At 41.8% G+C, this 24,825-nt stretch overlaps 2 protein-coding genes and 1 pseudogene across 5 annotated transcripts; 2 read left to right on the top strand and 1 right to left on the bottom strand.

Annotated features, from left to right (window-relative positions):
• Nucleotides 1-1,706: 1,706 nt before the first annotated feature.
• On the bottom strand, nucleotides 1,707-4,741 carry LOC147178559 (uncharacterized; annotated as a pseudogene).
• A 6,960-nt stretch (nucleotides 4,742-11,701) lies between these two features.
• On the top strand, nucleotides 11,702-13,698 carry LOC147178558 (L-rhamnose-binding lectin SML-like). The gene is made up of 5 exons (XM_086066881.1): nucleotides 11,702-11,897; nucleotides 11,966-12,010; nucleotides 12,149-12,281; nucleotides 12,574-12,677; nucleotides 13,097-13,698. The coding sequence occupies exons 1-5, from the start codon at nucleotides 11,702-11,704 to the stop codon at nucleotides 13,120-13,122; spliced, it is 504 nt and encodes a 167-aa protein (XP_085923007.1). The 3' UTR covers nucleotides 13,123-13,698.
• A 2,198-nt stretch (nucleotides 13,699-15,896) lies between these two features.
• LOC147178557 (L-rhamnose-binding lectin SML-like) lies at nucleotides 15,897-24,403 on the top strand. Of its 4 annotated transcripts, none has more exons than XM_086068331.1 (9): nucleotides 15,897-15,944; nucleotides 16,754-16,786; nucleotides 16,886-16,954; nucleotides 17,052-17,187; nucleotides 19,321-19,430; nucleotides 19,513-19,557; nucleotides 19,722-19,854; nucleotides 20,231-20,334; nucleotides 24,236-24,403. In XM_086068331.1, exons 1-9 carry the CDS (start codon nucleotides 15,911-15,913, stop codon nucleotides 24,280-24,282), a joined length of 711 nt encoding a protein of 236 aa, XP_085924457.1. In that variant the 5' UTR covers nucleotides 15,897-15,910; the 3' UTR covers nucleotides 24,283-24,403. The 4 variants fall into 4 exon arrangements, with proteins under 4 accessions (XP_085924457.1, XP_085924458.1, XP_085924460.1 ...); XM_086068332.1 differs by lacking the exon at nucleotides 24,236-24,403 and adding an exon at nucleotides 22,183-22,594; XM_086068334.1 differs by lacking the exon at nucleotides 24,236-24,403 and adding an exon at nucleotides 21,228-21,263.
• The last annotated feature ends 422 nt before the right edge of the window (nucleotides 24,404-24,825 follow it).

The raw sequence follows: 24,825 nt of genomic DNA, 5'->3' as shown, positions 1-24,825 counted from the left end.
CAACCTGTTCATACTTTCATTTTGGTTTCTACAGTTGTTGGTTCTGTAGAGCGAGCGACCACCTGCGATTCGGACACTTTGAACATCCATCACCTGAACTGTGGTAAAACCTTCGTCTTAAATAGTCTTAATAGACATATAAAGCTTCTTCACTTTTAAATTTTTCAATTGTTGGTCATTTGGAGTGCGGTACATTTCCAGGATGATTGCTTGCTCTCTTGTCATGTGACAGAACATGGAGTCATCAGCGTGCAGCTTCTCACAACTGTGAAGTTACAGCGGTCTCACAACATTCTTGTACTATCTTGAAGGGGCGGCGCCACAACGCCCCCTCCAAACAGCCCACCTGGAGTTCACCGGACATGAGATAAGACTTTAAACACATCATTGATTACAGACACTTCAACCACAGACAATGGCCCATTGTTGTGGAAATGGATGAGGTCCCAGTCATGACGATAAGACTTTAAAAACATCATTGATTACAGACACTTGGCAGAAATTGCGACATCACTCACAAAGACACATCCACAGATAAAAGTTCTACTGAGGAAATAAATACATAAAACAGTTATGACTCAATCTGGGCAGAAGACCCTCTTCAATCCCTCTTTCGGAATTAAAAGAGTCCGACACAAGCAGATAAACATTTCAGAGAAAAATCCCAGCGGGATCTTCGTCCTCTTCGTCGGATGAGATGATGTTCTTGGGTTGCTGCTGGAGGGCGCTGTCAGCTTCTTCAGGACCTTAGGTTAGACTGCCTGGTCCCAGGATGAGTCACCGGGATTATTCTACCCGTATACCGTGAACTCAACCTTTGTTGAATGATGTCCGTGGGAGCCGGCTTGTTTCTCGGTTGTTGTTGGGTGTTTGCCTGGTGCAGGGACAATGGCTCCAGCCGGTGTCCTTGCCGGTCGGGTGGATTAGATGTGATACCACGTATCACCTTTTCCGTGCAGGTGAACTGCAGAAGATGTCCTCTCCGTCACCTTGTGGGGTCCAGTCCACCTGGGCTCAGACCATTTTCGTTTAATCACTTTCAACCATACATATTCACAATCATTTATTTCTGAAGGAGCATCTGGTAGTTTTTTTGTTAGTAAATGTTAGTTGTTTGAGTTCTGGAGGTCCTGGAACGTGTGTCTCTTCCAATGGAGCTGTTGGAGTCGGAAAAGGTATTTTGGAGAGACATTTAAACGGAGTCCAGCCTTTGGCTTGACACAACGTGGTAGTTTTAGAACCCAGACGCAGAGATAGAGGTTGAGGCTGAAGCAGCTTTTATTAAACAAAACAAAAGCTCCTCATTGAGAGGGAAAAAACAAAAGCTATTCAAGGTTAAACTAAAGGCGCTCCAAAAGGGAGGAAGTCTAAACTACAATCAAAACAAAATCACTCCTTAACTAAAACAATACTGTGGCTATTCAAAGTTACAAACCAAAGTTCTCTCAAGGGACAGGGCAACAAGGCTGTGGACGGTAACTGGCTTTAGTGGCTCTGACGAAAACACTTAGGCACAAGACAGGGGAGATGCAGACCATTTAACACATGAGGGTAGTGGGAAACAGGTGGACACAATCAGGAATCAGGGTTGACACTGACACCACACGAGGAAGGGCAAGTGACCTGAAACGAGAGGAGTCAGAATTTTCAAAATAAAACAGGAAATGACAGGACAACTTCACCGCGGTGTGACAGTACCCCTCCCTCTAGGGCCGACTCCTGACGGCCCAGGCTGGTCAGGATGATCCCTATAGAAATCCTCAATTAGAGAGTCATCCATAATGAAGCGGGAAGGAACCCACTGTCTCTCCTCGGGCCCATACCCCTCCCAGTCCACCAAGAACTGCTTGCCCCGGCCCCGTTTGCGGACGGCCAGCAGTCGCTTCACTTTGTAGACGGGACCCTCATCCACAATCACAGGAGGCGGCGGGGGCGAAGGAGCCGGAACCAGGGAACTCTCCCTGACTGGCTTGACTTGGCTAACGTGGAACGTTGGGTGAACACGAAGGGACCGAGGCAGGTGAAGACGGACAGCGGCCGGGTTGATCACCTTGGAGATGGGGTACGGGCCCACAAACCGTGGTGCCAACTTTTGGCATGGCACCTTCAAGTGAAGGTTTTTGGAGGACAGCCACACTTTATCCCCCGGCTGGTATGCTGGAGCAGGTCTCCTCTTCCGATCAGCTGCTCGCTTGCCTCTGTCCCTCTGGCGCTCCAGTACCTGCCGAGCGGCTGCCCAGATGCGATGGCAGCGACGGACCAAGGCATGGGCAGAAGGAACAGAGGCCTCAGACTCCAGGTTAGCAAAAAAGGGGGGATCGTAGCCAAAAACGCATTTGAATGGGGTGAGTCCTGTGGCAGAGGTAGGCAGGGAGTTATGGGCAAGCTCAACCCAGACCAGGTGTTTGCTCCACGTTGCAGGATTCTGGGAGACAAGGCACCGTAGACCGGTTTCTAACTGTTGGTTGAGGCGTTCAGACCGGCCATTAGCCTCAGGGTGGTACCCTGAGGTTAGGCTGGCTTTGGCGCCAATTAAGCGGCAAAACTCCCTCCAGAAACGAGACACAAACTGGGGCCCTCGGTCCGACACAATGTCTCTAGGGAACCCATGAACTCGAAAGACGTGGTTAATCATGACCTCAGCCGTTTCCTTGGCTGAGGGAAGCTTAGGCAAAGCAATGAATCTGACCATTTTAGAAAATCTGTCGACTACAGTGAGAACTGTGGTTTTACATCGGGAGATAGGGAGTCCTGTGACAAAATCCAGGGATATTTCTGCCCATGGTCTGGAAGGAATGGGAAGGGGCTGCAGCAGGCCCATGCGCGATCTGGTGGATGTCTTATTTCGGGCACATACCGAGCAGGCCTTGATGTACTCCCGGACCTCCGGCTCCATGGAAGGCCACCAGAATCGCCGGGAGATGGCGTACATTGTCCGTCGGACTCCCGGATGACAGGAAAGAAGCGAGGTGTGGGCCCAATGGATCACCTGTGGGCGCAGCTGCACTGGGACAAATAGTCTATTAAGCGGGCATCCATTTGGTGGAGTTGCCTCACCGTTGGCTTGTTTAACATCCCACTCGATTTGCCATGTCACGGCTCCAACCACACAGTTCGGCGAAAGGATGGTCTCTGGTTCCTTAGCTGCAGGCTCGGGCTAATAGAGACGGGACAGGGCGTCGGGCTTGACGTTACGAGACCCCGGCCTGTAAGTGAGAGAGAAGGAAAAACGGTTAAAGAACAGCGCCCACCAGGCCTGGCGTGGGTTAAGTCTCTTGGCTTTGCGTATGTGCTCCAGGTTCTTGTGATCGGTCCAGACCACAAACTGATGCTTCGCCCCCTCAAGCCAGTGCCTCCATTCTTCCAAAGCAATCTTGACAGCCAGAAGCTCTCTGTCCCCAACATCATAGTTTCGTTCAGCCTTGGATAGTCGTCGAGACAAGAAGGCGCAGGGATGCATCTTTCCATCCTTCTCTGCACGCTGAGACAGGACAGCTCCGATCCCCTCATTGGACGCGTCCACTTCTACAACAAATTGCCGCTGTGGATCTGGCATTGTGAGGATTGGTGCTGTGACAAAGCGTTGTTTGAGTGCTTGAAATGCGGCATCTGCCTCCGGTGACCAGCTGAACCTCACCAGAGGGGAGGTGAGGGCATGCAGAGGGGCAACTATTGCGCTGAACCCTCTGATGAAGCGTCTGTAAAAGTTGGCAAACCCGAGGAATTGCTGAACCTTCTTGCGGCTATAAGGTGTGGGCCACTCCCTCACGGCACTAGTTTTAGCCAGATCCATCTGTACCTTCCCAGGGGCTATGACAAAGCCCAGGAAGGAGACGGTTTTGGCATGAAAAACACTTTTCTCTGCCTTGACATATAGTTTGTTCTCAAGCAGTCTTTGAAGAACCTTGGAAACATGGATTTGATGTGTGGCTAGATCTGACGAGTATATAAGTATGTCGTCTAAATAACCATACACAAACTGGTCCAGAAAGTCTCTCAACACGTCATTAATCATGGCCTGGAAAACCGCAGGAGCATTAGTGAGACCGAAGAGCATGACTAGGTACTCGTAATGGCCACTAGGTGTAGATTTTCAAACACGGAAGACATGAGAGGAAGGGGGTAGCGGTTCTTTATTGTAATGTCATTAAGGAGGCTATAGTCTATACAAGGCCGTAAGGAACCATCCTTTTTCCCCACAAAAAAGAAACCTGCTCCCGCTGGTGATGAGGAAGGACGAATCAGTCCAGCCTTCAGGGAAGTCTCGATGTATTCCTTCAGGGCCGCCTTCTCTGGTCCTGAAACAGAATATAGGCGTCCCTTGGAATGGTGGAACCTGGAACCAGCTCTATGGCACAGTCATAGGCACGATGGGGTGGGAGCGACATGGCTTTGTTCTTGTTGAAAATCTCCTGGAGGTGATGGTAGCAAGAAGGGACGATGCTCAAATTTGGGTATTCAGAGTCTGTGAAGGAATTAACAGAAATGTGATTAACAGTCGTGATGTCCACTTCTCGAATTGGCGAACCAACCCCATGGCTCACACAATTCTTCCCCCATCCCAGAACTTCGCCAGTCAACCAGTTTACATGGGGGTTGTGTTCACACAACCATGGGTGTCCTAGGACCAGTGTCTGTGAAGGAGACTGAAACACATGAAAAACTAGGTGCTCCTTATGTTTTACAACTTGGAGCTGGATGGGTTCTGTGATGTGTGTAATGGTGAATAACTCACTTCCATTTAGTGCCCTAGCCTTAATGGGCTTAATTAGTGGCTCAGTCTTGGCTCCAAAATGTCAAGCCCCGAGTCTATCAGGCTCTCATCAGCCCCAGAATCTATCAGGGCATGGAGGTCTGTGGGAGTGGTGCGGTGAATGATTCTTACTGGTGTGAGTTTTCGTGGAACCGACACTGGAGTCGTAACTTGACTCACCGTTTGGGTCCTTTTGGCTGGGCAGGCGGCCACGAGATGATCTCGGTTACCGCAGTAAAAGCACAGACCTTCCAGCTTTCGGCGCAGTCTCTCCTCCAGCGAAAGCCGCGCTCTGCCCAGTTGCATGGGCTCCTCCTCTCGCCCCAAGGGAACGGGTTGGCGCTGAACTGCCGAAGAACCGAGAGGAGCTGACACACCTGGTGCTTGAAAGAGCGGGGATCCCTCCATCGTCCTTGCCCGGCGACCGCGGCTCTGCGTCACCTCCTGCAGCCGATGATCCGTCCGTATGGCAAGGGCGATGAGGGAGTCCAAATCCGGTGGCAGATCGACTGAGATGAGCAGCTCTTGGATGGACGTCGCCAGGGCCTTGAGGAAGACGTCATAGAGAGCCGTGGAGTTCCAGCCACTGTCTGCCACGAGAGTGCGGAAGCGGATGGCATAGTCGCTCACGGAGTCCTTTCCTTGTATCAGGCTGCTTAGCTGCCGGGCCTTTTCCCGGTCGGAACAGGCTGGATCAAAGACCCTCTGAAGAGCGGCTCGGAATTCCGTGACGGAGCCGCAGAGTGGGGAACTGCGGGCCCACTCTGCCGTGGCCCAGGTTCTGGCTCTCCCAGTCAGGTGGGAAATCATGAAAGCCACCCGGGATCGATCTGTGGGAAAGGCCTGGGGGGAGTACTCAAAATGAATGTCACAGTCAGTCAAAAATGCCTTGCATTGTCTTGGCTCTCCAGAGAATCGCTCAGGGGAGGCTAGCTTGATCCCCGACCCGGTATACGGCACGGGCGGAATTGGCATGGCTGATTGAGTCTCTGGCACGGCAGGAGGGCTATTGGTGCGATCCTGAACGTCCTGTAACTGTGCTGTGAGCTGGACTATTCGCGCTGCCATGGCTGTCTGAAACTCCTTTTGCTGGGAGAGACGGGCTTCCTGAGCTCGCATTGCTGCGGCAATTTGCTCCCTCTCTGCTGGGTCCATACTGGCCTAAGTGTTCTGACACAACGTGGTAGTTTTAGAACCCAGACGCAGAGATAAGGGTTGAGGCTGAAGCAGCTTTTATTAAACAAAACAAAAGCTCCTCATTGAGAGGGAAAAAACAAAAGCTATTCAAGGTTAAACTAAAGGCACTCCAAAAGGGAGGAAGTCTAAACTACAATCAAAACAAAATCACTCCTTAACTAAAACAATACTGTGGCTATTCAAAGTTACAAACCAAAGTTCTCTCAAGGGACAGGGCAACAAGGCTGTGGACGGTAACTGGCTTTAGTGGCTCTGACGAAAACACTTAGGCACAAGACAGGGGAGACGCAGACCATTTAACACATGAGGGTAATGGAAAACAGGTGGACACAATCAAGAATCAGGGTTGACACTGACACCACACGAGGAAGGGCAAGTGACCTGAAACGAGAGGAGTCAGAATTTTCAAAATAAAACAGGAAATGACAGGACAACCTCACCGCGGTGTGACATGGCTGAGTTTGGTCACATTCGCACATTCATTAACGCAACAGGAAGAGCTTGTAGCCAATTCAAATTTGATGAGGTCAGTGCTTTAGCCAATTTTTCTTTAATATTTCTATTCCTTCGCTCAACCTGTCCTTGGGATTGGGGATGATACACTGAACCAAATGTGTGTTTTAGCCCCAATTATTTTTCTACTACTTGTAGATGTTTGTTTTTGAAATGGGTTCCATTGTCTGATCAAAATTTTCTAGGAAACCCATGATTAATCAGATGTTTTACCACGGTATGTGTTGTTTCAGATTTGCAGGGATATGCTTTTGGCCATCCTGAAAAGGAATCCACTATTACCAGCAAATATCTGTATCCTGACACTGGTTTTATCATGTCAGTGAAATCCATCGAAACCACCTGACCAGGAGCAGTCACGTCCGGCCGGATCGTGAGTGCCCATGGGGAGGTTTAGATGTAGGCATACTGTTATACCTGCTGCAAACACTGCAGTCCTGCAGTTCACTTTTAACAATTTGTCTCATGAAAGGATGCCATCAGGTGTGTAGTCGTCTCAGTGTTTCATCCACACCTTACATGGCATTTTTCCATGGGCTTCAAAAATTAGATAATATCTCTGTTGGCTTGTGCCCATAAAATAATATTTTGTAACTGGTTAGCTATATAGTAGTGCATAAAATTTGGTGCGTCTAGACCTTTTTTGGATTTATTTTTCTGAAGAGTAGATAGACTAATCTTTGCTTTTTTTTTATTCCAGTAAAATGTTGTAACGGCTGACACTCCAACAACTGGAACCAGTTAGTCGTAGGTTTAAATGGAATCATTGAGAAAAAATAGTTTATTTTGGGTACAATTTTCATTTTAATAGTGGCTATTCGTCCTATTACAGAAATAGGAAGATTATTCCAGCGCTCCAAGTCACTATAAATGCTATCCAGAAGTGGAGTAAAGTTTAAATGAATTAAATCAGTTAGAGATTTTTATGCCTAAATATTTTAAATTACCTATAGGAAATGAGTCGTGTGGGTCCTGGCTTGCAGGGTTCCATGAATTTTCTGTAATAGGTAGAAGTGTTGATTTTGTCCAGTTAATAGAATAATCTGATAACTGTGAGAATGTAGTTATTAAATTAAATACTTCCCCTAACGAAATAGCAGGCTTTTCTAAATAAAGTAAAATATCATCGGCATATAGATTAATTTTATGTTCTGTTACCCCAGAGTGAATTCCTTGAATCCTTCTTTCCTGGCGTATGACTAATGCAAGCGGTTCAATAAATATTGCAAATAAAAAAGGCGACAGTGGGCATCCCTGTCTTGTGCCTCTCTGTAAAGTAAAACTCTGAGATATAATCCCATTAGTAGTAACTGTAGCTTTAGGAGAATCATATAATACTGACACCTAGTGAATAAATGACTTCCCAAAGCCACATTTATTTAAAACAGCAAAGAGGAAGGACCAGTTAACTTTGTTATAAGCTTTTTCTGCATCCAATGATATAATAACTGCCTTTTTATCATGCCGCTGTGACATGCTAATAAGGTTAAAGAGCCTCCTAATATTATTAGTAGAGTGACACTCTTTAATAAAGCCTGTTTGGTCGCTATGAATGATTGTCGGGATTACTGTTTCTAATCTAGATGTGAAAGCCTTAGTGATAATTTTAATATCAGTGTTAATTGGGTGAAATCGGACGGTAACTTGATGGAAGGGTGGGGTCTTTTTCTAGCTTTAATATAAGTTTAATTGCTGCTGTATTCATGTGTGGGCGTATGTGACCATTAGTTTTAATTTCTGTTACTACTCTTAAGAATAGTGGAGCAAGCATTAGCCAGAAGTGCTTAAAAAATATAGCCGGATAACCATCCGGGCCAGGTGCTTTGCCATTTGGCATACTATCTAGAGCACTGTACAACTCGTTTATAGTAAGTGGTGCATCTAACATATCTTTATATTCAGTGGTTAACTGAGGTATATTTAAGCTACTGAGGAATGCCTCAATATGCTCTGGGTTAGGCTTATTAGTTTCTGAGTATAGGTTGTGATAATAGTTATAAAAAATTTGATTAATTTCTTCTGGTGATTGTGTACATTCACCAGTTGTCCCTTTAATAGCCGTTATAAGCGATTTTTCCCGATTGCGTTGAAGTTGGTTTGCAAGAAATTTACCTGATTTGTTATTATATTCAAAGTTGTTGTATCTCAATTGTTGTATTATAAACTCTGTCTTTTTAGTTAGCATATCGTCTAACTGTATTTTTGTATTTTGTAAGTCAGTCCATATTTGGTTATTTGGGTTTATTGCGTACTCATCCGTCAGTTGTTTAATTTTATCTTCCAAGTCTTTTTCTAATTTTTGATCCTGTTTCTTTTTATAAGATGAATATGATATAATTTTACCTCTAATTACTGCTTTCCCAGCTTCCCAGAGAAGAGATGGAGATAGGTCTGGAGAGTCATTTATTTCCAAAAAGTCTGCCCACTCTTTTCTTATAATTTTGTCAAATTCTGCGTCGTTTAGCAGTGAGATGTTAAAACGCCATGTCGGTGGTGGTTTAAAGGTATAATCAACTTGTAGGGAAAGGGAGACTGGTGCATCGTCGCTAATAATAATAGGATGTATTTTTGTAACAGTTTTATCAGCAATAGAGTTATTTGTAAGAAAAAAAATCAATTATTGAAAAAGACCGGTGCACAGCGGAAAAGAAGGTCAATTCCTTCTTATTTGGGTTTTTAAGTCTCCAGCTGTCGACGAGGCCAAAGTCATCCATATATTCCCCTATTACTTTTGTAGATTGTAATCGCCTTATACATGTTGTTTTATTAGAACAATCTATTAATGGATTTAAGACTGTGTTAAAGTCTCCTCCAATAATAATAGTAGAGTTCGCTGCTAATTCAAACAGCTTAGAGAAAAAATCATGGAAAAAGGCCGGATCATCATTATTAGGGGCATATGAATAACCAAATGTATATATTTTATTAAATATAGTCACCTGAATAATAATGTATCGGCCCTCTGGGTCTGTTATTGTATTATTTAGAATAAAGAGTAAATTCTTATGTATGAGTATACAGACTCCTCTTTGTCTACTGTTATAAGGGGCAGAGTACGCTTGGCTAAAATTCTTATCAATAAGTAATTTTTCTTCAGATTTTTGTAGGTGGGTTTCTTGTAGGAGGCAAATATCTGCTTTTAATTTTAAGAGATGGTCTAAAGTTTTTATTCTTTTTGCCTGTGAGCGAGCGCGACAAACATTCCAGGAAACCAGAACTCATTTATTCATACAAACAATATAAACTCAGTCCTGTGTATATATCTGTGTAGGCCATTTACCACCACTGGCATGTTATAGGATAGAATCAAAGTGGTTAGGTGATTTATGTAATTTGTATAAAATATGAGGTAACGTGTAAGTAAATATAACAGTGAAAAAACGAGTAGGGAGGTGAAAGTGAAGGAAATTAACAGGGGCTTAAACATAACAATACACCAGTAACCTAAGCGAGTTTTTTTTGTTTAAATATACTTTAGATATAGTTGTGTATTAATATTATATTTATAATATAGCTTAAACATAATGAGTATTCATATTTTTGGTTTTATAACCACATATACAGTATATGTATACATCTAATAATCAGACTAAGTTTAGTTCCACCAATGGCAATTAGAACAGCCAGAGAGTGGAATTGGGGTTCCGGAATAGTTGGCCATCAATATATAACTTATCAAAGGCTATCGTAGTCCGTTTACCCTCCTGCCCATTTTGTTTCATTATAGGAAACAGTACCTTTCGCCGCTCATTGATCTCTCTCGGGAATTGATCATTCATTCCAAATGTGGTCCCTTTAAGCTCCCATCCTTTACTTTTTACAAATTCTTTCTGTTTAAAATGCTCAAACTTGGCGATAATAGGACGGGGTTTGTTGCCCCTACGGGCTCCAAGCCGATGTACCTGGTGAAAAGAGATGTTTTTTACCGTCTCCTGAGGAATTTTTAACGACGTCGTCATACATTTTTTTATCTCAACCTCTGGGTTGTCAGAGGTATTCTCGGATATGCCTGAGAATATTAAATTCTCCCGCATGCTACGAGATTGGACATCTAGAACAGTTTCTTTTAGCGTTTTATTCTCCTTTGTAATAGTTTCCAGCTCGGCTGAAACAGCCGCGAGTGAAGAGTGTAACTCGGCATTATCCCGTAGGAGGTCACTTACCTGTTGGCTGACGATTTCCAGGCTTACCTTTAATTCTTTGACGTCCTCGCGGATGAGGCCGAGGACGTCAAGTTTTTTATTTATGGACTCCAGCACACTGACCGAAACGTCCGTAGTGGTTAGGTCGTCCGTGTCCGTCGCTGAGTCATTTTTCCTCTTCTTTGAAGGTTTCTTCGACGGTTGCTCGACGGAATGATTCTCCATCGCGCAGCTGTAAAAATATCCGTCGATGAAACGTTCAAGGTCCTCCACGCTGGGTGGTATTCCAAATCTGCCGAATGAAAGAGAGAAGAGAAAAGCCAAGATATATGATCGTTAAATTTTGGATTAGTTTAGTATAATAGAGCTAGTTCTATCTTAGCAGCAGGGCGCCGCCATGTTAGGGTTTCCTGGTCTCGCTGTAGGTCTCGCGATAGTCACAGCATCTCGCGTTCTGCCACTTCCTCCCCCCTTCACATTTCTGACTGCCCCCTCAGGTAAGCCTGCTTAAAACCGGCCCTGTTGTCCAAAATAATTTTAAATAGAACACATAATAGATTTCAGTCAGCAATAAACAAATGTATGCTATTATTAGTAGTATTATTGTTGTGTTTTTTATGTTTGATTATTTATAATGTACTGTACTCTGACGTTTCACTGTTTATTTGTTTAAAATTTTCTATAAATTAATTTATGCTCTTACAACATGGAATAATCCTTTTCCACTTGCCCAAGTAGGTACAGTAGATTTGCTGCAATAGCGCTTGCTTTAAAAAAAATATATATATTCTAAATGATTAAAATGTACATTTTCGCAGCAGGTGGCATGGTGGCCGACTGTTTAGCACGTCTGCCTGACAATGCAGAAATGAAATTTGCTCCGGTCTCCTCCCACATTACAAAGAAATGAGTGGTAGGTTAATTGAACACTCCAAATTGTTCATAGGTGTGGTTGTGCGTGTGATTGGTTGTTTGTCTCTGTGGGCCCTGCAATTTGCTGGCAACCAGTTCAGGGTGTACCCCGCCTACTGCCCGAAGACAACTGGATAGGCTCCAGCACCCTTGCGACCCTTGTGAGAAATAAGTGGTTAAGTAGATGGATGGATTATTAAAGGCAAGCTTTCGTGTGACTGCCTTTGTGTTTCTTCTGCTGATTCCTGCTTTTATTATTGTGTTTTCCAGATGCAACGGCAAAAAGGCATGTGAAGTGACCACAGGGGATTTCCGCAATCCTGATCCCTGTGTTGGCACCTTTAAATATCTGCAGACTAATTTCACCTGCTTGCCTGCAAGTATGTCTCGTGTGACATATAAAATGTGTAGCATTTTCTATATAATGTTTTTAATTTACTTTAAACAGTTACCGTGGTGGCTTGTGAGCAATCTTTGGCACATTTATTTTGTGGTGAAATTAACCTTTTTTTCATGATAAATTCCTGTATATTACAAGCATTAGATTTTACTGTGTGTTTATTATTAATGCTCTTGATTTTGACTACCCGCATTTCCATCACCAACTTTCTTTCTGTCATCTCAATGCCAGATGAAGGGCAAGTAATTTCCGTCTTCGGTGCTGACTATGGACGCCGAGACCGGACCACGTGCTCGTTCAAAAGGCCTCCGGGCCAGATACAAAATGTGGAATGCCTGCGTCCAAATGACATTGTCGCCAGCAGGTACGATGGCACACTTCGGAAGAAATCACAGTCTACCACCTGGTGCAGGAGAGGAGCAGAACTTTACTGCCCTGATCAAACATCTAAACCTGACACTTTCGTTTTGCTTTGATTAGCTTGTAGGCTAAAAATACGAAGTAGCCAATTTATAGTCTATACTAATATTTATTATAGCAATTTAGCTGTTGCATCTTTAAATCAGGTGCGCTGTGTAGTCTGGAAATTGCATGACCTCATCAAAATAGGAGTCGTTTTTAGCACAGTAATAAGCCTATTTCTTCTGCATCCATAGGTGCAACGGGAAAAACGAATGTACGATCCCAGCCAACAACGGTGTGTTTGGCGATCCATGTTTCGGCACCTACAAGTACTTGGAGGTTGCTTACACGTGCCAATGTGAGTAATCAGTACTATATCTACCACCCACGACAAATTTTTGCTGTTGGAGAAGAAAACAATGCTTTATTTCGGGGGTTTTTAAATTCACAATTGCATTCAACATTATTCAACCATCATAGCAAATCATATTTATTGTATTTGTGGGATTTGTGTACTTGTCATGTCCTGTAATGTTGTACACTAGATCAGAATAGACATTTATGGAAAATTTGGATATTTTTATAATGTACTTTGGAAATGAGAGGTGGGGGTGATGAAGAATTTACATAACTAAGAGGAGATTTTTTTTTTTAATGTAATTTTCTCTATTTATTTATGTATCAAGTCATCCCAAAGAGAAACAGAACAAACAAAAACATTTATTTGAACCCAGCTTGGTTATACTATCTGAGTAACTATTTTGTGCTTTTTTGCAGATCGTGGGAACCAACCCTCCCATTAGTTCAACTTTGCAAACAAACGAGTACTGCCACATTATCAATGTGTTTTCGAGTCCATGTATTCTGTATTTGCAGTATGTTGCTCATTTAATTGATACACAATATAATTGATACACAATGTAAATTGTAAGTGCAGATTATGTATACATACAAAAAAAAAATGTTGTTGAATTTGTGTTGCCTGCTGCGTTTAACCAGCTCCTTCACTTCATGTGGTACTAAAAACAAATTTGGAAGATTGTTGGTAGCATGAAAGGGCTTGCAGATCCAGTTTTGGGTGGGTTTAGAGATGGGTAGGTGAAGCCTCACGAAGCCTTGAGTCTTTCCTTCAAATTGTGCTGAACAGATTTGGAGCTTTGGTGCTTCCGTGAAAGCAACTTTTGGGACATCTAGTGGAATAGTGAAGCCAAACCAAAAGAGTAAAACATTAACTCACTCACTTTGAGCAATAAAAGAATAAACATGATACCAATCATTGTGTTATGTACATAAGATTTTTTTTGTGTTAATTTGATGGGCAAAGTTGCCAGAAAGAACAACAACAACCTTTTTCATAAATAAAGTAAATATGTTGTATACATGTGGGTCTTTATTTGAAGTGGCCATCACTTTGCATAGCAAGCTGTAAGGTATCGATTTCATTTGATCTTTAGTAGGTGGGTTGGAAACAACAATATACATTTGGAATAAATATTAATAGAACCTTACAGTAGCAGACTCAGAAATTCCCCCCTGCCCACGTTTTGTTTCACTTGCCATTTGGAGTTTGCTTTTGTTTTGTATAATTAAATTCCTTTATTTTTTACATCACCTCTGCCTCCTTGCCCTGCTTCCCTGCGTTTGGGTCCTCCACCAAACTCCACCCTCCTGACACTGTCGTGTAAAGAATTTATGTTGGAAAAAAATGTGGACCCTGCCTCAGAATTTTTTTTTAGTGAACAAGGTAAAGGAAGTGTCTTTCAAAATTATTTATTGTTGTTTTCCTGTGAAATAATTTTTTGTTAAATTTGGTTATGATATGGATCTGAACTGCTCCTTCTGTGGCTCCCAATCAGAGACTCTTTTGCATCTGTTTTGGAAATGTACTTATGCTCGCAAGCTATGGCAAGACATTTGCAAATTTATTTTGGACAATATCTTTTGTAATTTTTAGCTTTCCTTACCAAATGTTTTTGAGGGATTTTTGAACTAGGAAAACTCATTTGAAAAATAATATTATTTGATTAATCTTTTAACTTATCTTCCTAAGTTTTATATTCATAAATGTAAATTTGTAAAGTCAAAACCTATTTTTTTTCTGTTTTTGAAAGAGATAGATGTATATGTACAGTCCACCTCTACTTCCAAAAATAAGAAGGCTGTCAAGACCTTCATTTTGTGTTCTCATTTTGGTGTTTTTAATATTTCTTAGTTTAAGACCCCTGCCATTTTTTTCTCCATTTGTTCCCCTTTTCCTTTTCTGTTATTGTGAGATTGTTGTGTACTGTAATGATTATTGTTTGCTTAATGTTTGCTATGTTTGGCTTTTGATTTCAATTTGAAGCAATTAAACAAAAAAATCTCACACCACCCATCTGAACATAAAAGAACCAGTCACTCACGTCTCACGGGGAATCTGTCCTAGTCCTCGTGAGGTGGATTACATTTTGTAATAAAAAAACACACACACAAAAAGCTATTAAAGGAGAAGCATACCAATTAGTAGGCGACTAATTGGAAAAAATGCAAGCAGGTTGCATTGCAAGAAGTGCGGCGCCCCTGCGCTGGTGCCAAGACTTGTCAATCATTTGGCGCCTGCAGGACCCAATCACATTTGAGGGGGGGCCAGTCCCACCTCGGACTCCGCTCTGGGTCCGCCACTTACCGAGCCTGATTTGTGAGTTCCTGCCTGTCTTGTTCAATGACCATGCAAAGTTTTTGGATTAGAACTTCTGGGTCTTGGATACCTGATCACTGACAATTCTGAAAATCCTACTCGAAAGAATTTGCTCAATACACCTTGTACCCGTTTTGGGTTTTCCAGTTTAGAAACTTGTTTGTTAATGAGTTATTAAACTTTAACTTACAAGATTTCTGAAAAACTAGCTTGAATATTGATTGCGGCAAAGACACCTTGGAACTGATTGAAAACCTGGTACAAAGGGTAATTTGGGGTCCCTCTTGCCAATAATTTTTTTTATTTTTTAAAGCATATATACTTGCTCATTAATGAGTTATTAACTCTTTACTTTCAGAATTTCTGAAAATCTTGCTGAAACCCATCAATTTTGATGAGTAGAACCGATTAAAAACTGGTATATCGGGTATTTTGGGGCCCCTCTTTCCGAAATTGGGCTTTTCTTGGTCATAAATTGCAAATTATTCAGTTATTAACCTTTTACTACCAGTTTGTTTTTAAATCTGTTGGAAATCAATGTTCAACACACTTTGTAATTAAACTATGAAATCAACTGTGTCTAAAGAATACACAAAATGTATTTATGTTGTATGCCTGCCATCAACATCCTTGTACAATGTTTATTGAAAATGACATGAAATGGAATGAGAAAGGTGAGTTACTTACAGCTGCAGTTTTGACTCAAGACGATAGAATGTCACTTTCCTGCATAGCCTTCATTTTGAGAGTTCTATTTGCTTAGATCTACAAACCAAAACTTCCACAAATGACAGATTCTTGTTTTTCTGGAAAATAGTGACGAAAGGTTAGTGGGTGTGGCTTTTGCCAAATCATTAAATACAGGTGATCTGCCTTTGAACATCATTAGTGCTACGGACCGGATCGTCAGAAACATGCCCTCCTTCTTCAGACTCAGCTCAGCACTGTGTAAGTATTCACTTTTGAAATAAATTTGTTGGTAAAAGTCAAAATAGTGAGTGGATAAGTTAGATTGTTGATTGCTTGCTCTGTTAATAGCATGTCTGTCTGACTGTCTGTCTAGATCCAAAACACGTTGTAACTTTAAAATGGGTTGCAAAAAGTGGTATTAGAGCTTTTCCATAAAAATTCAGTGCAACAACCTGAACAACTATGCAAAGGACATGTGTTGCAATGTATGAGGATAAGCGCTTTGGATAATAGTTGGATGGAAAATGGTGGTCCCACCATATACTAAGTGCTTTTCTGACCCTCCTGCCAGCCCCATTGAATAAAACTGCACATTTTAGAATGGCCCTTTTTTGTGCGCAATTATCAATACAATATAATCAGCATCTTGATATGCCACACCAGTGAAGTGAATGTATTAACTCGGTAAAGAAGAAGTGCTCACCAATGGTCCTTAGTGTACATAGAAAAAGTCTGAGGCCTTTGAGTTCAGCTCATTAAAAATGTGAGCAAAAACAAAAGTGTTGTGCTCATATATTTCATTGTAAATAAAACGATAAGAGAAACAAACTGTAAACTAGGAAAAAGTTATTTTATGCACAAAAGAAACAAACGGAATTAGGTAATCCAGAAAGTGAAAAAGAAGAAGTCAACTTCATGCTCGGTTGTACACGGGCACAGACGCGATGTGCATGTGTCTCGCTAGCTATTCATGATAAACCTACTGTATTCTTACCCAACAGAAATATAGGACTAAAATGGAAATAATCTTTCCACCTACTGTATCTAAACTGATGTTTGTTTTCCAGTGCTGACAGCAACATGTTTTCTCCTCACAGCAGGTGACTATCACAGTTCATGTCCAACATATACCGTATTTTTCCTAAATACAGTTTCAAAAAAACAACAACCTGTTCATACTTTCATTTTGGTTTCTATAGTTGTTGATTCTGTAGAGCGAGCGACCACCTGCGATTCGGACACTTTGAACATCCATCACCTGAACTGCGGTAAGACTTGACAAAAAACATGATTTCCAATGAGGGTTGGTCATTTGGAGTGCGGTACATTTCCAGGATGATTGCTTTCTCTCTTGTCATGTGACAGAACATGGAGTCATCAGCGTGCAGCAGGCTTTATATGGACGTTCAAGCTCACTGGTTTGCAGTGAGGGCAGACCTCCACAGGAGCTAGCTGACACGGAGTGCGCTCGAGAAGGCACCTTGGACGACCTCAAGACGAGGTATGCATTATGCTCGTTTAGAAAGTGTTGACAGTAAAACCAAAATGCTTGTTTTGGGTTTCAAAGTGGATAAATGCAACATTGGGTAATACCCTGAAAAAGGAGAATAGAGAGCATGCAACTGTTACCGTCACCCGCCTGTATTGAATCACATCAACTTAACATCAATAGGCTACACTTGTAGTGACAGTCAGGGCTCTAAATGAACTTTTTTGATGACCAGCCAACATGGCTGGTGACTTTCTAAAGTTACAACCCAAACACAATTTCCTAGTGAATTTTTTTTCCCCAGTAAAAATTTCTCCAGATTTTCTTTATTTTTAAATAGTATAACTATAGCAGCATGTTATGTTGTATTAAATACACTGATTCTGAAACATATAGTAAAGTTAATTGACTTACTCCCACATCCATACGGTCTTTGAAAGGCTTGCTCTTTTTTTCCGATGGCGTGAGCATTTAAAAACATCTTCTCCAACTCAACATACTTTTGTACACTTTCAATTAAGAAATTTATGGTGATATATCTTCAGTTTATAATTGCATACATACAAACATATATATATATATATATATATATATATATATATATATATATATATATATATATATATATATATATATATATATATATATATATATATATATTGTAGCGATAATTGATGTTGTCTTTTGGGCGAATTAGTAATTTGATCAGCGTTTGAGGAAGTCGTAATTCCCTCAATCGCCATAAGGGCACCACGTTCTGTTTACGTTCAGTTTAGAGAAACACAACGAATAAAATCCAAATTCTCGTTTATTTATTCATAATCCGAAGTCGCCACATTCAAAGTTTGTGGTTCTTTGTATTACTAAAATAATTACTAATCCACTCGGACAGAAGCACGATTGAGACTGAACTAGATTTAAAAAAAACATGAATTTAGAGGGGAAGAGAGAGAGGGGTGGGGGGGAGTGAGTGTGAGCGTGAGTGAGAATTTTTTGTGTATATATATGTATATATATATATATATATATATATATATATATATATATATATATATATATATATATATATATATATATATATATATATATATATATATATATAAAAATTTGGGGGGGGGGGGGGGTCACACACCTAACTCATGGGTAGCAAAGACGACACCAATTGCATAGTGCGACCAAACCACAAGGTCACATGCCACTATCTTAAATCGAGTTGCCGTTACATATTCTGGAACAACTTTGGTGAAATGTAATTCAAACAGTCATTATATTTTCATTACCAGACAATCAGAGAGATAACATTTGACATATTCTAGTTGTACTGATAGTTTTAAGGCGAATAGAAACAGGAAAAAATGAGAGCATGCAGCTATTGGCTTCACTCATGTATTGAATGAAGCGTGAGGTGAGCGGATCCCCACTTTGTCCCAAAACATCACCAGCACATTGCAGAATAATCGATCTCCACACAAAAAAGAGCTGTGTCATCCCTTAGTAGCCATTCGATTTCACCCAACATCAATATAAAGGCAAACATGAAATATTCTTTTGAAAACAATAGTACATTGAAACATCTCAACACTATATTACATTAAATTAACCCAGTTGATTTCTCCCCAATCCAAGATTGACTGATTATGCCTGTCACAAGATCGCATTAGATTAGAATAACATGTTGCATCTGACATGGTGGGTGACGTTGTTAAGCACTTTTACACACACAAAACCCACGTGTCACTCGAATAGAATACTTCTTATACACACAATTAAACATTGTCCAAAATACAATTTTTTATAGAACATGAAATACATTTCACTCAAATATAAATCGTTATTATTATTATTATTATTATTATTATTATTATTATTATTATTATTATTATTATTATTATTATTATTATTATTATTATATGCTCGACCATTTATAACCATATACAGTACTTTACTTAATTTACTTACATATATGGTTATTTATTTTAAAGTGTTCTATAAATGAAGTGGAGTTTATATGTGTTCTTATTGCAATAATCCTTTACATACGCCGGTATACTGTATGTGCGGCTACTTGCTTTTTATTAAAGGCAAACGATATCGTGACTACCTTTGTGTTTCTTCTGACCCATGCTTTTATCATTATGTCTGCAGATGCAACGGTAAAAAAACATGTGTTACAAACACGGCGGCTTTCCGCGATCCTGAACTCTGTGCTGGCACCTTCAAGTATTTGCAGACCAATTTCACCTGCGTGCCTGCAAGTATGTCGCATGTTTAAAATGATGTGTGACAAAAATAATGCGTACCATTTTATAGCTAATGTTTTTAATTTACTTTGAACAGTTACCGTGGTGGCATGTGAGCAATCTTTGGCACATTTGTGTTGTGGTGAGATTACTCTTTTTTCATGATGAATTCCTGTATAACAAGCATCATTGCATAGATGATATTTTATTGTGTGTTTATTATTAATGCTCCTGAATACTTATTTGGATTTTGACTACCCACATTACCATCATCAACCAACCTTCTTTCTCTCATATTGATGCCAGATGAAGGACAAGCAATTTTCGTCTTGGGTGCTGACTTTGGACGTCGCGACCAGACCACGTGCGCGTTTGGAAGGCCTCCGGGCCAGGTACAAAATGTGGAATGCCTGCGTCCAACTGAAATTGTTGCCACCAGGTACGCTGGCACACTTCAAGGTTTTATAATGGGTAGAAAACAGACATTAGCAAGCAGTTATGTTTTGATTACAGGAGGCATGGGTTAAGATAACTGGCTCATAGCCGGGAGGGTTCGAATTTCAGATGAGGCCTTCCTGTGTGACTTTCTCCCGTGATTGTGTGGGTTTTCTTTGGGCCTCCTGCAGAAGTGGAGTTGAATTTTACTGCCCTATCAAACATGTCTGCCTGACACTCTCAGTTTACTTTTACAAGCTTATTAATTTTTAAATGGTCATATTAAGGTCCAGACTCCCTAATATTACAGTTTTGAAATTATTTAATTAGATCTGTCGTAATTACGTACAGTATTAAGCCTATTTCTTCCGCATCCATAGTTGCAATGGGAAAAACAACTGTACGATCAAAGCCACTAATGGCGTGTTTGGAGACCCCTGTGGAGGCACCTACAAGTACTTGGAGGTTGCTTACGTGTGCCAATGTAAGTAATCAGCACTATATCTACCACCTAGCTACACTACTTTTTACTCTAGGAGAAATGTCTTTATTTGTGGGTGGGGAGAATACTTCGAAGACCTCCTCAATTCCACCAACACGCCTTCCTTTGAGGAAGCAGGGTCTGGGGACTCTGAGGTGGGCCCCCCTATCCCTGGGGTCGAAGTCACTGAAGTGGTTGGAAAGCTTCTCTGTGGCAGGGCCTCGGGGGTGGATGAGGTTCGCTCGGAGTTCCTAAAGGCTCTGGATGTAGTGGGGCTGTCGTGGTTGACACGTCTCTACAACATCGCGTGGACATCAGGGACAGTGCCTCTGGATTGGCAGACCGGGGTGGTGGTTCCTCTTTTTAAGAAGGGGGACCGGAGGGTGTGTACCAACTTTAGAGGGATCACACTCCTCAGCCTCCCAGGTAAGGTCTATTCGGGGGTGCTGCAGAGGAGGATCCGTCGGGAAGTTGAATCTCGGATTCAGGAGGAGCAGTGTGGTTTTCGTCCCGGCCGTGGAACAGTGGACCAGCTCTACACCCTCAGCAGGATCCTTGAGGGTGCGTGGGAGTTCGCCCAACCAGTCCACATGTGCTTTGTGGACTTGGAGAAGGCGTTTGACCGTGTCCCTCGGGGAGTCCTGTGGGGGGTGCTTCGGGAGTATGGGGTACCGGGCCCCCTGATACGGGCTATTCGGTCCCTGTACGACCGATGTCAGAGTTTGGTCCGCATTGCCGGCAGTAAGTCGAATTCGTTTCCTGTGAGGGTCGGACTCTGCCAAGGTTGCCCTTTGTCACTGATTCTGTTCGTAACTTTTATGGACAGAATTTCTAGGCGCAGCCGGAGTGTTGAGGGGGTCCGGTTTGGTGGCCTCAACATTGCATCTCTTTTTCAGCTTTTTGCAGATGATGTGGTGCTGTTGGCTTCTTCAAGCCGTGATCTCCGGTTCGCAGCCGAGTGTGAAGCGGTTGGGATGAGGATCAGCACCTCCAAATCCGAGACCATGGTCCTTAGTCGGAAAAGGGTGGAGTGCCCTCTGCGGGTCGGGGATGAGGTCCTGCCCCAAGTGGAGGAGTTCAAGTATCTTGGGGTCTTGTTCACGAGTGAGGGTAGGTTAGAGCGGGAGATCGACAGATGGATCGGTGCAGCGTCTGCAGTGATGCGGACGCTGTATCGGTCCGTTGTGGTGAAAGGAGCTGAGCCGAAAGGCAAAACTCTCGATTTACCGGTCGATCTACGTTCCTGCCCTCACCTATGGTCACGAGCTGTGGGTCGTGACCGAAAGAACAAGATCCCGGATACAAGCGGCCGAAATGAGTTTCCTCCGCAGGGTAGCCGGGCTCTCCCTTAGAGATAGGGTGAGAAGCTCGGTCATTCGGGAGGGACTCAGCGTCGAGCCGCTACTCCTCCACGTTGAGAGGAACCAGTTGAGGTGGCTCGGGCATTTGGTTCGGATACCTCCTGGGCGCCTCCCTGGGGAGGTGTTCCGGGCATGTTCTACCGGCAGGAGGCCCCGGGGACGACCCAGTACACGCTGGAGAGACTACGTCTCACGGCTGGCTTGGAAACGCCTTGGGATCCCATCGGAGGAGCTGGCTGAAGTGGCTGGGGAGAGGGAAGTCTGGGCTTCCCTGCTAAAGCTGCTGCCCCCGCGACCCGACCCCGGATAAGCGGAATTGAAAACGGAACGGAATTTTCAATGGAGATGTTTCTTAAAACAGATTTTTTAAATTTTGTTTATGCATTAAGTCATCCCACACTGAAAAAGAACAAACAACAAAAAAATTATTTCTTTTAACATAGCTTGCTTACATTAACTTAGCAACTTTTTTTTGTTTTGCTTTTTGCAGATCCTGAGAGCTCAGCCAACCCTCAAAATGTAGTTTGACTTAGTAAACAAAGTGAATTACTATGTTATTGAGTCCATTTCTTCCTGTATTTGCAATACGTTGCTCATTTAAATGATATACATTCTTAATTGTAAGTGCAGATTCGGTCAGTGCCAGTTGAAAAACATCACTGTATACTTGTATTAATTAAACACACACGCACGCACACTCACACACACACAATCTCTTGAAATTATGACTCAATAAAGATATTTGGAAGCAACACACAATTAAATTGTGCTTCCCAACCAAGCCAAGCACCCCGAAAGAGCTTGGACAACCCTTCTCTCTTCTGCACTGCAACTGTTAAAAAAACAAACTAACAAAAAAACACTGTTGCTCTTCAAATTATACTTTTCCTATCCTATCTTTTAATCTATTTTAACCTCTTTTAATCTTTTCACTTATAACAAATATGTCAACAACAACAAAATCAAACAAAGGCACAGTGGCACACACTTCTGACTGCACCTGTTGACAGCCAGCAAACAAGCACATAGAAGTGAGCAGTTGAGCACTCGTCAACATCCATCCATCATACAGCCGTCAATTTTCCACAATACTAGCAACATGATAAGTCCAAATAATTTTATGCATAGCTTACTATCAATGTCATTTTTTTTTTTATCAGTGCGGAGAGGGTACTATACGTGTTGTACTTTTTTTTTTTAAAGAATCATTTGCTAGTTGTTTGTTAAAAATAAACTTTGTTTTTCAGTAATACATACCAGTACTCTAAATACTAGTCATGATAATGCTGTTCCCAATTTTGCAATATAATACGTGTTACTTTAATTACAAGCTGGTCAACTGTTAAAACTTTAGTTTCGGCAACAGGTGGAATTTTTTCTGACATGAGAAAATTGTTTCTTTTTGTACCATCACTGAAACAAAATATTAAAACTGGTGTCTTCTTCACAGTGAGTACTACAGTGTTTTGTTTTTTTTTAAACAAATACAAAGGTAGGGTTTGAAGGATTTCCGTTGCAGTTTGTAAACACAATATTCAAAACTGATGTTCGACGAAGCAATGGACAGCAGCCAACCAGGAACGAGCGCAAAACCAGTTCACCAATTAGGAGCGGGGGTTCACATAGCTGAATTTGCATTTGCAGACAAGACATAGGAATCAAACACAAGGGGAGTAGAGAAATCTGTGGAACCAGTCCACCAATCAGGAGCGGCGGGTTCGCATTTGCAAATGCCACTTGCCTCCGCGATTTATAATCGCGACGCGCCTGCTGGTATGTACAGGGTGGGGAAGAAAATGCTCAGTGTAAATGTAATGATATAAGCAAAGTTTCACTCCTAGCATGTCGTTAAATTAGCAGGCTAACATTCTGGTTTGGCACTTAACAGTCCAACAGCAAGCAGGCCAACTCTGTGTCGCTATTAAGCCCAAGCCTCTCTCCCTCTCCCTCTCTCCCTCTTTTGAAATCAACATTTCCCATGGTAGGTGTAACTCACATTATGGTTGTAGGCTAGCGGGCTAGCTAGCAAGACGCTGCAGCGTGTAGCATGCCGCTGGACTCTCAGCTCACACTTTTGGTCCTTCAGCAAGTCGAGTAAGTTCCAAACAGTGAATACCGGTCGCCATTTCCTCTTCTCGTCGGCGAAGCTTTTTTAATCTCTCTCTCTCTCTCTCTCTCTCTCTCTCTCTCTCTCTCTCTCTCTCTCTCTCTCTCTCTCTCTCTCTCTCTCTCTCTCTCTCTCTCTCGCTCTCTCTCTCTCTCTCTCTCTCTCTCTCTCGCTCAAACTGTTCTATTTTCCCTAGCGGATAGATTTTTTTTTGTCGCATTGTAGGGAATAAAAAGTTTTGACATCTTGGTGTAAAATTTTCACAGAAACGTGGGATTTGAACAGGGATGTGTAGACTTTTATTTATTTTACCCCTTCCCTCGCCTAAAACCATCAGGAGGGGTTCCAACTCACCTGTGACCCTAACAATAAATAGAAAATGGATGCCTGATGAATTGATTAATTAACAGATGGTGTTTATCTTTCATTTTAACAGACGTAATTCAAAAGCGAAAACGTGAGCGGTGCAGACGAGGCCATTGAAGAGAAAACATGGTGTGAGGCCCAAGAACAGAAAGAATGAAAGCAGCAGATAAAAAAGGAAAAAGAGCGCATGGAGAAGGGAAATTTATGTTTTTTTAATGAGAAATTGTTTCTTTTTATACCATCACTGAAACAAAATATTAAAACTGGTGTCTTCTTCACAGTGAGTACTACAGTGTTTTTTTTTTTATACAAATACAAATGTCTTCGACCACTTTCTGTGAACAAATTTGTGTCTTTCTTAAACACTATTGTCATGCAACATGTCAGTCAGTTACATAGTGAATTGTTTCATTATGTAAACTGTGATGATTTTTTTGTGTAACATTGCAAAAGTAAATAAATAAAATTACTTAAATATTAAATCCAATTAATTCAATATTAATATTCCTCAGAAATTGTGTGCTTCAAAAAGTCAAAACCATAAAATATGTTTTAAAATGTTACGTATGCAAAACTGAGTCAGTTGCTGGGCAGATAATAAATGTTTTACACAAGTAAAAGTAAGCTCATGAATCTTCTTCGCCTGAAGACTTCCATACA

The sequence above is a fragment of the Leptonotus elevatus genome, chromosome 2 (assembly GCF_054856555.1).
Source record: "Leptonotus elevatus isolate MCC_2025b chromosome 2, RoL_Lele_1.0, whole genome shotgun sequence".
NCBI classification, from domain to species: domain Eukaryota; kingdom Metazoa; phylum Chordata; class Actinopteri; order Syngnathiformes; family Syngnathidae; genus Leptonotus; species Leptonotus elevatus.
Note: the sequence above shows the minus strand (reverse complement) of the source record. Positions and strands in the feature narration are given on the sequence as shown.

What these genes read in the sequence shown, in the direction of transcription:
- LOC147178557 (XM_086068331.1), top strand. Translation starts at nt 15,911, where the DNA reads ATGCCCTCCTTCTTCAGACTCAGCTCAGCACTGT. An exon ending in ACTGAAATTGTTGCCACCAG is followed by an intron (nt 19,855 to 20,230) that starts GTACGCTGGCAC and finishes CCGCATCCATAG; the next exon opens with TTGCAATGGGAAAAACAACT. An exon ending in GGTTGCTTACGTGTGCCAAT is followed by an intron (nt 20,335 to 24,235) that starts GTAAGTAATCAG and finishes TCATTTTAACAG; the next exon opens with ACGTAATTCAAAAGCGAAAA.
- LOC147178558 (XM_086066881.1), top strand. Translation starts at nt 11,702, where the DNA reads ATGGATGGATTATTAAAGGCAAGCTTTCGTGTGACTGCCTTTGTGTTT. An exon ending in TTTGGCACATTTATTTTGTG is followed by an intron (nt 12,011 to 12,148) that starts GTGAAATTAACC and finishes TCTCAATGCCAG; the next exon opens with ATGAAGGGCAAGTAATTTCC. An exon ending in GGTTGCTTACACGTGCCAAT is followed by an intron (nt 12,678 to 13,096) that starts GTGAGTAATCAG and finishes GCTTTTTTGCAG; the next exon opens with ATCGTGGGAACCAACCCTCC.